General features: G+C 37.8%; 1 protein-coding gene across 9 annotated transcripts in view; it reads right to left on the bottom strand.

Moving 5' to 3' along the window:
* The window catches only part of DCDC1 (doublecortin domain containing 1), a 553,166-nt gene extending 538,969 nt beyond the window's left edge, over positions 1 to 14,197 (bottom strand). For 3 of the 9 annotated variants that reach the window (XM_089309931.1, XM_070071609.2, XM_070071608.2), the window contains exons 1-3: positions 14,058 to 14,197; positions 9,637 to 9,699; positions 1,567 to 1,624 (exon numbers count right to left, since the gene is read on the bottom strand). In XM_089309931.1, coding sequence (XP_089166057.1) covers positions 1,567 to 1,596 — 30 coding nt within the window. In that variant the 5' untranslated portion in view covers positions 1,597 to 1,624; positions 9,637 to 9,699; positions 14,058 to 14,197. Of the gene's footprint in view, positions 1 to 105; positions 151 to 1,566; positions 1,625 to 9,636; positions 9,700 to 13,972 lie in introns of all 9 variants that reach the window. The other 6 variants (XM_089309905.1, XM_089309895.1, XM_089309886.1 and 3 more) reach the window with 6 other exon arrangements.
* Between the last annotated feature and the right edge of the window lie 34 nt (positions 14,198 to 14,231).

Here is a 14,231-nt window from a genome sequence, read left to right as displayed (position 1 = left end):
ATTCAATATTTAGTCTAAATGTTCATGTCATATTTAAGGTTGGCCATGAATCAAAACATTGTCATAAAAATAGGAAAAATCAAGAGACTACAATTCAAGACTTACTCACGAGTTTTAAAAATCCATTATTTTTTTTCTTTACTATGATTTCTATAACAAAGAAATAAATGTAATTATTTTGATTTAAAAAACATACTGCAGAAAAGGTACCATTTAAGCCAGGCTTAAGTTTATACTTTTTATTGCTATTTTTCTTCAAAAGTATGCATTAGAATAAATATTTTTCTAAACACCAAAGTAAATACAATAAATGGTTCTGGCATATTTATTTCTTTGAAAAGATGCCCTGAATCTCAGACAACATAAATACTAAGCACTGTTGCAGTTGCCATAGTAACAAGTAAATAGGAGCATAAAAATACATGCAATTTTCAAATGTATTCACTTTTTTCATAAACATGCATATTTTATAGGTAAAAGATTACTCAATTATTGCTTAACCTTCCTTTGAGAGAGAGAAACATATAATTCTTTAGAAACAGAAGCTTATCATGTAGCAGTGGAACAGGTTCAAAGTTTTTAAATGTTATATGGGAAATCTTAAGGTTTTTATGCCAACATTCCTTAGGAAGGGGTAAAAGTGCATATACTTCTTTTCTCCCAAGCATGAAATTCCCTTTTATTTTGCTTATTATTCACACACACCAAATGCAGCATTTGACCTTGGAAAATTGAAAGCCATGCTGATCACAAAGAAGCACAAAGGTAATCCAGGAGTTACTACTTGAATAAATAAACTGAAGTTTTCTTATTGCAATGTGCTAAATTGCAGTTCAGTGAGTTCTTTCCCTTTTCCTCTCCCCTTATTAAAATTCAATCTTCCTGTTTACAAATACCTCAATAGATACATTTAAAACATGTATAAGATCATTTAAGGGGCCTGAGCTGTGGCACAGCAGGTTAACGCCTTGGCCTGAAGCGCTGGCATCCCATATGGGCCCCAGTTCGCGACCCAGCTGCTCCACTTCCGATCCAGCTCTCTACTATAACCTGGGAAAGCAGTAGATTATGGCCCAAGTCCTTGGGCCCCTGCACCTGCATGGGAGATCTGGAAGAAGTTCCTGGCTCCTGGCTTCGGATTGGTGCAGCTACGGCCATTGTGGTCATTTGGGGAGTGAATCTTCCGATGGAAGACACCCCCCCCCCCCGCCGCCTCTCCTCTCTCTGTAAATCTGACTTTCAAATAAATAAATAAATCTTAAAAAAAAGATCATTTAAATCTTACACTTAGAGTTGAAGAGTGCTTAAGCTTATTTTACAGAGCTGCAGCAGAAGCATCTCTGTAAATCTGTTGATACTAGTAAGCCAAGCAAAACAGAAGAGTTACTCAACTATCACTGGGAAACAAATCTTCCACTACTGATTACATATATTTGGACTTCCAATTTGTTTCAGTAACAACTATTATGTACCATTCTCCAAGGGTAAAATTTAAAAATTTTAAAAGATCACTGTTTAGGCAGTGTGCCAAAATATGGGAAGACAAAACAGTGCTCCAGAGCTCACCTTGTGCTCACTCCTTGATAAAGAAACCATGTGCAGTAATGGCAAAGCATTGACTAGTCTGCAAGAGAAAAAACAATTAGAAACACGCTTATCATGCATATGCATGATCCTGTTTATTTTATTGAAGAGAAATCAATTACTTACATAAACAATGATAGGCAGGTACAATTATCCTTATATTTGTAGTGAGCATAAATTCCCAAATGTGAAAAATAAACAAGTACAGTAGGCTCCCCTTATCTACAGAGAATATGTTCCAAGAACCTCCAGTGGATGCCTGAAATCACAGATACCACTGAACACTATAAATGCTATGTTTTTTTCCTTTTCCTACATACACAAGTTCAATGCCCCTTTTCATTGTCACTAAGCACTTACCACACCCAGTGAATGTAAATTCTACAGTTTGAGAATAAACAATAAAACTAGCTTAAATTTTTTTTGCTCTTCACAGATAACAGATTTGTCCTTACTTTAGATCTTAGTATATGGTTATTTTATTGTTGAGTTGAGAACTTTAACCTTTTGCACTTAAAGGAAGCACTTCACAGCTTCTCTTTGCATATCAGAATTGCCAGCATCTCTGCTCTTGCACTTGGGGCCATTTTTAAGCATGATAAAGGTAATGTGAACACACTGCAGCATTACCATGGTGACTGTGATAACCAAGACAGCTTATCAGTGATTAACGAGTGGGTAGCAAATACAGCATGGATATGCTGGACAAAGGTATAATTCACATCTCAGGCATGATGGAGGAGGGCAGTGGGAGATTTCATCATGCTACTCAGAATGGCATCCAATTTAAACCTTATGGATTGTTATTCTTAAAATTTTTTAGGCCGGGGCCGGCACTGTGGCACAGTAGGTTAATCCTCCACCTTCAGCATCAGCATCCCATATGGGTGCTGGTTCTAGTCCCTGCTGCTCCTCTTCCAATCAAACTCCCTGCTAATGTGCCTGGGATGTCAGTGGAAGACAGTCCAAGCACTTGGGTCATCATACCCATGTAGGAGACTGGAGAAAGCTCCTGGCTCCAGGCGCAGCTCCGGCTGTTGCAGCCATTTGGGGAGTGGAACAGCACTTGGAAGACTTTTCTCTCTGTCTCTCCCCCTCTCTAACTGTACCTCTCCAATAAATAAACAAAATCTTCAAAAAGATTTTAGTTCATATTTTTGGACTGTTGTGTACTGCATGTAACTGAAATTGTAGAAAGAGGTGAGGAGGATGGAGAGACTATTACAAATTCAAACATACTCGGATTCAACATGGACATGATAAAAATACCACAGGAAAAAGTACTGGTGTCAATAATCTCATAGATATTGTGACAACTGAGGCGCTTTCAACTACTTATTGTTTTTCACACATATAAATTTATAATTCAGCTAGTGTTGGGATTCCATGTATTGGAAAAATATGACTTAATTTCCTATTACAATGTACAACTCAATCTCAAATGTATCAGTTGTTTAAATAAACTTGAGAGATCATTAAATAACAAGATTAGTCCAATAAAACTCTGGAGAAATCTTACATCCACTTACATTCAAATAAATATATCCAGGTATCTTTAGCATTCTAACAGAAATAATCTGAATCTGAGATGACCCAAAACAAATGGTGAAAGATCATGCAGCTCTCTAGGACTGAGATAGAAATGGTTCCATCATCACATCATCACTGCCATATGGTTTAAATTGGATCAGGTTTGACTCAATCATGTGGATTATTTTTCATTTTGTCCACTGAAAGACACAGAATGATCATTTCCTTCAGTTTGAGTTCCTTATCTTGAGGTCTCTGTTTTTATCTGTCTCTTCTTCCATTCATTTTTTTAAAAAAGATTTATTTATTCATTTGAAAGGCAGAGCTACAGAGAGGCAGAGAAGCAGAGAGAGAGAGGGGCAGAGGCAGAGAAAGAGAGAGAGGTCTTCCATCTACTTGGTCACTCCCCAGATGGCCACTATGGCCAGAGCTGTGCCAATCTGAAGCCAGGAGCCAGGAGCCAGGAGCCAGGAACCAGGAGCTTCCTCCGGGTCTCCCATATGGGTGCAGGAGCCCAAGGACTTGGGTCATCTTCTATTACTTTCCCAAGCCATAGCAGAGAGCTGGACGGGAAATGGAGAAGCCAGGACTGGAAACAGGGCCCATATGGGATGCTGGCACTGCAGGCGGTGGCTTTTACCCATTATGCCACAGTGCAGGCCCTCTTCCATTCACTTACACATAAACACACACACACACACACACACACGCACGCACTTATAAATTTGCCAATGCTTACAGTATTATTTCTTTAATATAGTTGGTTTGAGTTTTCCAACATTAGTAAATTTGACTTGTAAACTGGAATGATGGCCACCTCTTCACAATTTTCATAATCCTACCCATGTCTTACTGACTCAGTTAGGAGCAACATAAATTAGAACCTAGAACTTTGCAAATTTTCATGCTAGTGGCTGCAGAAACTAATCTGAGTTATCTGACAGTGTGCCTGAAATGCCCTACCAAAAACAGATCATTTCTTTGGAATATAATATTTTACCTTAAATATTCAAAAAGTTAAATTTCCATTTCACTTGATAAAATGCCTGTGTTAATGTTAATATAGAATTGTTTTCACTGGATGATAAATCACATGTAGACAATAAAGTATTTATTATCTATAACACTGGTAACAGGGATAAATAATATAGCCCACTGTCTTCACTGTTCTTCAGAATGCAGGAACATGATCCTCTAGAACTTGATGACTCCCACAAATCAAACTCTTGGTTACAGCTTCAAATAATAACTTTTAAAATATTTATTTATTTATCTGAAACACAGAGTTACAGAGAGAGGAGGGGGAGACAGAGATCTTCCATCCCCTGGCTCACTCCCCAAATGGCCAAATGGGTAGGGGCTGGGCCAAGCCAAAGCCAGTACCCAAGAGCTCCTTTTGGGTTTCCCACGTGGGTGGAAGGAACCCAAGTACTTGGACAATCTTGTGCTTTTTCCAGGCCATTAACAAGGAGCTAGATTGGAAGTGGAGCAGCAGGGACTCAAACAAGTGCCCACATGGGATGCCAGTGTCACAAGTCGCAGGTATACATACTTCAACACAATGGCAGGCCTATATAATATTTTTCAAATGCCCTACTCTTCCAGTCTGCTGTTTGATATTTACTTGTAATCCTTTGATTATGATTCCAGTACCCACTAATCAGAAGTAACTTTCAGGAGTGAACAGAATAGGCACAGTGAACTGCTTGACACATTAAGGCACCATATTAGGTAACCTCACCTCCTTTGAAAACTGAACAGCAAGGAAATTCTTCAGTTTGCAGAGTCTAGTATAAATAAAAATGTCTATGACTGAGGATTTAGGAACCACACAGCTAGTAGATAGGAGGTGCTTTGTAAGCTTTTTTTCTTGAGGGAATAATTTAAACTTCATAAAGTCTAAAGAATTAACTAAAATATTAAACATTTATGACTATCCATATAGGATATAATAGAAGAGATACAGGGATAATATGACTACTGAAAAAGGAAAAAACATGGATTATCATCTTTATATTCCTCTCCAACACTTTTAAACCATTCCTCTCTGCTTTTACCAACTCAGTGAAGGGAAAATGTCCTTGGAGAACAGAAAAGGAAAAACATACTCATCTTTAAAACAACAATAAAATGAATTTTGATGACTAGATTAGCTTAATCTCGTAGCATGCAATAACAAAGCTACTGGAAAACAAACTATATAGTATATGAAGAGCCGAATGTACCACATGAACTTAGTTATCTTTTAACAATGGAGTGGTGGATAATAGTATGTGAAAAATGAATAGTATATCCTACTTCAATGTCCTAAGTTTTTTCATTCAATTTCTCCATCCACTAGTTCACTCCCCAAATGACCACAACAGCCAGAGCTAGGTCTATCTGAAGCCAGGAGCCTGGAGCTTCTTTCAGGTCTCAGGTCTCTCACACAGGTGCACAGGCCCAAGGGCTTGGGCCATTTTCTACTGCTTTCCCAGGCCATAGCAGAGAGCTAGATCAGAAGTAGAGCAGCCAGGACTAGAACTGGAGCCCATATCGGACAGCGGTGCCAGGACTGGAACTGGAGCCCATATCGGATAGCGGTGCTGCAGGCAGAGGCTTAACCTACTACACCCCAGCACTGGCCCCGTAAAAATATTATTAAATTGGACTACTAAATGCTAGAGATTCAACCCCTTTTATTAATTTTTTATTACTCTTCCTGAGTAAACATGTAATGAATTTCAGATAGTTTTCTTCAATTTTTAGTCATTTGTGAAGGCCAAGAACTTTTAGTATCTATAAAATGAGAGCACATAACATTGAATATAAAATAGGGAGAATGGCTTCTAGTGGCATACAATATAGTTATTTTACCCTGTAGATTATGACCTTCTTCATAAAGATGGATCCAACATGGCATCTCTTACTAGAGAGATACAAAAATACAGACTAATTTACTTTGGTATACCTGATCCAAATACATTTCTCATCATTTTAAGTGATTTAGATAACAGTATTAAAACTACCTAACCGTGTTACCTAGTTTCTGAACCAATATTTGCTCCAACTCTAAGGGAGGACTAAGGAACAATAGTACTTGTATCCTGACAGCTAGCCTAGCTTTATCTGCCTGAAATAAAAACTGGGAAAATAGGATATACTGTATGCTAAACCCAAATTAACTATGACAGAGAGTCTAAAAAAATGTCCTTCTACATTGGGTTATATTTCTTATCTCTTCTTTTGCAGGATTATCTGACTTTAATCTAAGACAAATATTAGATCCATTTTTAAGTGTATCTTTCCCTATATTATATATTTGAATATTATATATTACATATACATAAAATAATATATACATCAACAAAATTCACTGATATCTCACTTTCCAAATTAGATTTTTAAAATCCTGAACTTAAATACATATATTTACATTGCTCAATAGAATATTTTCTTTTTTAATATTCGAATAAGAAAATATATTTAAGTTAGCCAAACACAGAAAATATAAATTTATAAATTTATCCATAGAGAAATGTTCATAGACTAACACTGTAGACTAGAATTTGCACTGCACAAAAAGATTGTTTTTAAAAGTGATACTGTCTTTCAAATTAATATATCTGACTGCTTTCTCTAATGTTCCTACTTCACCTGCAGCACATCAGACAAGGTAATAATTTATGATAATCATATGAAAATATACAATTAATATTCATCACCTCTCATTTCTCATCACTTTAGATGATCAGTAATGCAGAGTGAAAATGCTGTCAGATTTCTAATTGCTTTGTAATGGGCTTGAAACAGGGAAATCATTAAAGGCAAACAATCTGTCATTTGTCTGTTACTTTAACTATCTATCACACCAAAAAACTCATTAAAGAAATTGCTAATGAGCTACAAAAGACTATACTCATGGCGTTTCTACAGTAGATTGAAAAGTAATAATAAGAATTGCATTAAATATCTTTAACATATGATTTTTTTGTAGAAATTCATCAGAAAACATCTATTCTTCAGTACAATTTTTAAGTTGTGTGATTTCATTATTTTGGCATTTAATCCATCATCGCAGAAGTCCTTTTACCACATAACACTTGTTTTTCATCAGTCTTGAAATAATTAAATTTAAAGGTTTCAAGAAGAAGCTGAAATGCTAAATGTGTTTATTACAAGTAAACTGACATAAGTAATAAAAAACTGTACTATAACCCAAATGCTATGTGAATAATATATTTTTAAATGTGATTTTCTTTACCCTAATATATCTTGTGGACTTGAACTATTGAAGTTACAATGCTTTACTCATCTTAAATAAGGCTGTCATCATACAAAAATTATATTCAGCTATTGAAATTGAAGATAATAATATTAAATTCTTAAAAACAACACTATTTTGAAACTTCAAAAGATAATAAGCAACAAAAAAGTCTCCTGTTACTTTAGGTAATTTTTAGGGGAAAAATCATTTTTTTTAAGATTTATTTATGGTCGGCGCCGCGGCTCAATAGGCTAATCCTCTGCCTAGCGGCGCCGGCACACCGGGTTCTAGTCCCAGTCGGGGCGCCAGATTCTTTCCTGGTTGCTCCTCTTCCAGGCCAGCTCTCTGCTGTGGCCCGGGAAGGCAGTGGAGGATGGCCCAAGTGCTTGGGCCCTGCACCCCATGGGAGGCCAGGAGAAGCACCTGGCTCCTGCCTTTGGATCAGCGCGGTGCGCCGGCTGCAGCGCGCCAGCCGTGGCGGCCATTGGAGAGTGAACCAACAGCAAAGGAAGACCTTTCTCTCTGTCTTTCTCTCACTATCCACTCTGCCTGTCAAAAAAAAAAAAAAAAAAAAAAGATTTATTTATTTATTTGAAAGTCAGAGTTACACAGAGAGAGAAGGAGAGGCAGAGAGAGAGAGAAGTCTTCCATCTGATAGTTCACTCCCCAATTGGCCGCAATGGTCAGAGCTGTGCTTATCCGAAGTCAGAAGCCAGGAGCTTCTTCGGGTCTCCCATGCAGGTACAGGGGCCCAAGCACTTGGGTCATCTTCTACTGCTTTCTCAGGCCATATCAGAGAGTGCGATCAGAAGTGCAGCAGCTGGGACTCAAACCGGTGCCCATCTGGGATGCCAGCACAGGCCAGGGCATTAACTCGCTGTGCCACAGCATCAGCCCCAAAAATCATTTCTTTAAATGAGCACACCAAACTGTATGTCTTTGTCAATTCTACAATTCTATTTGAGGTATTCAGTATTTTGAAAAAGTTAATAACAATAACACTAGGTTTGCTTTAAAAATAAGGAACACATACATAAACAAAAAATAGATTTTTTTTGTTGGTTATAAAGTAGATTTGCGGGGGCAGGTGATGTGGCCTAGCTGATAAAACTGCCCCCTGCAGTGCCAGCATCCCCTAGTTTGGAGTCATGGCTGCTCCACTTCTGATTCAGCTCCCTGCTATGGCCTGGGAAAGCAGTAGAAGATGTTCCAAGCCCTTAGGCTCCAGCACCTGCGTTGAGGTTTCAGAAGAAGTTCCTGGTTCCTGGCTCCTAGCTCCTGGCTTTGGGTTGGCTCAGCTCTGGCCATTATGGCAATTTGGGAAGTGAACAGCGGATGGAAGACCTCTCTCTGTCTCTCCCTCTCTCTCTGTAATTCTGCCTGAATTTCAAATTAAATAAATAAATCTTAAAAAAAAATAAAGTGTAGTTGCACTTTATTTTAGAATACGTAACAAAGAACATTGTTACTAATTATATTTTCTGTTTTGTTAATGATGAATTTGTTAACTATGAAATTGATTTCCTATATATATAATAAAAGTGTCTTTTAATATAGTCAAACTTCTTGTAAATTTATAGACCTATTTATATCTATCAGAATTTATACAAATTTAAAAACCTGAATGTAAGCGTATGTTTAGCGAGGTGCCATAGTTAATATAAAATAGTGCATTTCAAAAGGTTCCATAACACCCTGGAAACATCTTCATTATACTCTCTAATTGACTTAAACAGACTTCATATCAACTGTTTAACACATTTTAACCCACAAATTAACACCCTTTGATCATTCAGATTAACCTTTCTTCTGTGAGCCAATTACATGACAAAAATAACTTTTTTTAAAAAAAAGTCAGGTTTAAAAACCTAAAATAACAGGAGAGAATACTTTTTAAAAATCCAGCATATAAACGTGTCTTCCCACATGATTGAAAGGGATCATAACGAATTTCAGATTAATTAGAAAGTGCACAGAAAAGCCTTAGTGGTCACAAGAACAAAGTTGAAAGGGCTTAAGAAGTAAATGGGAAAAAAATAAGTTAGTATTTATTATGAGTGCTAAAGAAAATCTGAAGTTAGATTATATATCATGTCTTTAACAGTCACAGAATATCAAAACACCAGGTGTGAAGAGCAGAGTAATACAGGAACAAAAATCTCAGATAAAATAAAAACCTTCCAGAGGTCTGAAACAAGTTTGAAGGAGCATTGACACAGCTGAAGCTAAACAAGCAAGAAAACACAGCAGCAGATATACTCCCCAAAAGTATTTACCTCAAAGTCTCCCTGATAAGTGGACTGCCTTGTACAGGATCAATGAATGTTCATAGTTGCTGGCTGAAAAGACAAAGGAGAAAATAGACCCTATCATGACAATCAAAAAGGGAAAACACAAGAACAAAACCATTTCCAAAAGATGAAGCATGATTGTTCACCAGAGCTGATTCTCAATATTGTCTAAAGCTTTACGATAATCTGCCAAAAAAAAAAAAAAGACAAAAGGGAGTTGCTCTACTTCTAGTCATCCATCTCGCTCCAAATTAAATTATTATTTAAAATTTAACACTTCCACACATGCTCTTGGATTGGCTTCACCTTGATTCAAGGATTTGAATCATTTGAGTGATCTATTCTACTGGCAAACCTGCAACTTTGAAAGTCACAGCAGCTGGTATTTCCCTGGCCCAGCATTTTCTAGTTATTTCATCGTCTTCTTTAAATGTCTGTCTACCCAGATAAACTCTAAACACTTCTGAGAGTGCTGCAGCCAACTCTGTCTTGTGTGTCTTATAACTAAGAGTATGGGGCACATAGTAGAGACAACAAATATTTGTTGATTGGGGCAGGCATTTGGCAGAGCAATTAAGCTACACTTGGGCCACCCATAACTTATAACCTAGTGCCTGAGTTGGTGTCTCAGCTCTGCTTCAGTCCATGTGGGAGATGGGATTGTTTTTAGTGTCTCTGTGGTGAGAGGTGTTCCAGTCCTTGGAAAGTCTGGGAATCAACAATACTTGTACATTTAAAGAAATCAAATGTTTAAAACATGCCTACCTTGCATATGCTAGATGTTAACGACATGAATTAAAAGGATTTGCCTATTCTTTAAATTTATCCTTCAGTGAAACTGAAAGTATATAATTCAATAAATATTTGAATTTGATTTATTCTTCCAATCTAGTAGATTTTCATTTGCCTTTGGAAATTCCTAAAATACAAGTGTGAATGCTGAATATTCTAATATATCAAAACTGAATAACTATTCCATTTTAATGATAATAACAATAATCTCCACTGAGTACTACTTTTAAGTATAATTATCTCATTTAATTCTCAAAAATTCCTTGAGGCAGATACTATTATTATTCCCACATCAGAGGCAGAAGTGAAGTACAGAGATTAATTAACTTAAAGTTCACGGAGCCAGTAAGAGGCAGAGAACCTGGACTGAGCCTATGTCCGACTTGATTTCATGCTCTTAATCTCCATGCTAACAAAATTTACATTTTTGCTATGTTAGTTTCACATAAAATAGATAAATTACCTTCTGATAATAAGATAATGAGAAACAAATTTATCATAGACAGACATCATCTGAACTGCAGAGGATGAGACAAGAAAGCCAGTTTTTAGTTTCTGTGGTGAGAGGTGTTCCTACCCTCAGAAAGTTCAGCAATCAACATACTTATACACCTAAAGACGACAATGCACAGAGATACGAGATGAATGCAAATGAGGAGTATATGGGCCCTGCTATGAACGTTGTGAGGAAGAAGTAATTTCTAGTGACCAGGCCATCACGCAAGGCTTGATGGAAGTGACCCTTTATAAAGGAGGGATACAACTGATACGAGAAGGAAAGGAGCTACGGTGTTAGGAGTAAGGGGACACTTTTGAACAAAATTATGAATGAAGCACCAAAAAAATTCCAGTTGTCTAAACTTTTTATTTAGAGAGGTAATAGGTGATAGGCTGGGAAACTAAAGATGACCTTTGGGAAGTAAGGAGTTAGTTTATTCTTTAGACCTGCCGTGCTCACTAGAGCAGCCGCTTGTGGCTAGAATTGAGATGTGCTTTTGCAGGCAAAATGCACATCAGCTTTTGAAGACTGAATAGGAAAAATGAGTGTAAAATATTTCATCAATAACTTTACATTAATTATAATTTGAAATGATAATATTCTGGATATATTGGATTGAATAAAACATATTATTAAATTAATTTTACCTGTTTCTTTTTATGTTCCTAGTGTGGCTACTGGAAAATTCAAACTCACACATGACTCACACTTGTAGCTTAAATTATGTTTCTTTTTATTAAAGCTCAGTTTTTAAACATTTATTTATTTTTAGTTATTTGAAAGGCTTGGTGGGGAGGGACTTTTCATCCACTGTTTCATTCCCCAAATTCCCACAATAGCCTGGGCTATGACGAGCAGGAGCCAGGATATCCATCCTGGTCTTCTACAAAATTGGCTGAGATACAAGAACTTGAGCCATCATCGACTGCATTCCGGGGTGCCCATTAGCAGGAAGCTGGATAGGCAGCGAAGGTGGGACTCAATTCCAGGCACTCCAATACAGAACGCGGGAGTACTAAGCAGAGGCTTAACCTGCTGTGCCACAATGCATGCCCTTACATTATGTTTCTATTGGACAGTGCTGCTCTAGATAAAGAAAACCAAAGGAAAAGTAAGGAACTTGTACAAAAATTGCTTTAAGAAGTTTATTCTGAGGACTGACATTGTGGCATAGTATGTTAAGCCGTCACTTGAGCCACTGGCATCCATACTGGAGGGCTGGTTTGAGTTCCTGTTGTTCTTGCAATCTAATTTCCTGCTAATGAGCCTGGGAAGGCAGTGGATGTTGGTCCCTGCCGCCCACATGGGAGACCAGGATGGAGTTCCTTGCTCCTGGCTTCGCCCTGGCCCAGACCTGGCTATTGGGGTGTGAACCAGTGGGGTGGGGTGGAAGATATTCTCTCTCACTCTCTTCCCCTCCCAACCCCAGTCACACTGCCTTTAAAATAAACATCTTAAAAAGGAAATTTACTTAGGTATAAATAGATAAACATTTAGATTTAAGAAAATTGATCCAGTTTCTCAATAGCCTACGGCAAGAATAGGGGGAAAAATTGAGGTTATTACAGCCAAAAATTTAAGAGTGATGTACTTTAAAAGATATTTAAGGAACAAACCAAATGCACAAAGTACTTTATCTGGATACTGATTTGAACAAATCAACCACAGAAAGATACTTTTGAATCAACTGGGAAAGTCAGTGAAGTATTGATAGTTTTGTTTAAATAATGACAGTATGAAGATATAAGAAAAAAATTGTATGCTTAAAATTGCAAACTAAAGTATGTAAAGACAGATTGAGTGAACATTTTGGATTTGCTGGGAGGGAGTACATTTCTTATCTTTCAAACCCAAATAAACAAATACAAGAGATAGCACAATAAGCTAAAGGAATAGTAAATCAAAATAAAGTGCCTTTACTGTAAAAACAAGGGTACCTAATCATACCTGTCTACACAAGGAAGAAGCAGGCAGTGCAAAAGGGAAAGTTTGAGGTCTAGGGAAGTTCAAAGGGCACCATTCTGATAGTATCACACAGGAAGGTGATCCTAACAGCATTTAATTCTACTGCTGGAGGTATTTCCAGAGGGTCACAGAGAAGGTAGGCTGAAGCAAGGAATAAAACTAGATCTGCTATCAGTGTATGTTTTTTGTGTCTGCCTTTAAACCTGACAAAATCCTGTGGAGAACCTACTCTATTTTTTTCTTTAGATGTTTTAACTTGCCTGTATCATCCAGTTTTCTATAGTTCATACTATCATTAAATAATTAACCGTGTTAGAATATTTCACCGATTGTTTCTAAGTTTACCTTGACTGCTTCTCAAACAGACGTAGTAAAAAGATTAAAGAGAAGAAAAACAAAGCAGTCACAACCACAAAACCACTTCAATATCTCTAAGTAAAATTTATGTCAGGCTGTTTAAAGCAAAAATAAGGTGCAGTTTCACCCCCTGGGTACAGTTCAGGAAGTATAGTGAGTAGTACCGATAAGAGACGAAAGAAGAAAGGGAGAGACAAGAGCAAAAAGTAACAAAACTATCAACAACTCCTCCCAGTACCACCAGTAAACAATGCCCACTTGGAGTGCCCTCGCAACTGCTTCAAAGAGAAGCATTTCCCCCCGCTTTTTCTGTAAATTTGCAAGTTGGCTTATCTGCCCGGGGAATAACCGAATTGCTAAGAGTCCTGGCTCTGCCGCTACCCAGTTAGCTATTTAGCCTGGAACCCTTGTGTCCTCATCTACATCGTGAGAACACCTGCCTTACTAGTCTCACCGGCTTGAGCGGAAAGCCAAGTCCGAAAATGTGAGAGGATTTTGAAAGCAAGTGTTTATTTTTTTAAGTTGGTTCCTAACATATTTCGCAGAAAAGAACCACTACACCGGGGGAGGGGGGAGTCTCCACAAAACCCAACCCTATTTAGCATAGAGCTTTTTGAAGCTCTTTGCTTCTCTGAATTTTCGAATGAGAACATTCTAAAGAGAAGTGGACAGAGAAGAGGGTGGAATCACTACTTCTACTTCTCACACCTTACCACCACAGTATAAGCACTAGCCGTAGGAATGGGCACAGCGCATAGTAAGCGGAGGGAATTTTGAGAAAGCTGGAGAAAACCTGGGATTTGAGGTTTCGGGGAAGGATACACGCTGAGGATGAGAGACTCGCTAGTCGCAGGGCAGGGACCACGGAGAGGGAGAGTCAGGCGAGCGACGCCTTTCTCCACAGCTCGCAGCACTTTCTGCTGGTAAACTCCAAGAAGCGGTGACTGGTTACCATAGTGACCGCGTC

This window comes from Oryctolagus cuniculus, chromosome 1 (assembly GCF_051225735.1).
Source record: "Oryctolagus cuniculus isolate XC-2025 breed Fujian yellow rabbit chromosome 1, ASM5122573v1, whole genome shotgun sequence".
Taxonomy (NCBI): Eukaryota; Metazoa; Chordata; class Mammalia; order Lagomorpha; family Leporidae; genus Oryctolagus; species Oryctolagus cuniculus.
The sequence above is the reverse complement of the archived record's forward strand: the minus strand, read 5'-3'. Positions and strand labels throughout refer to the sequence as shown.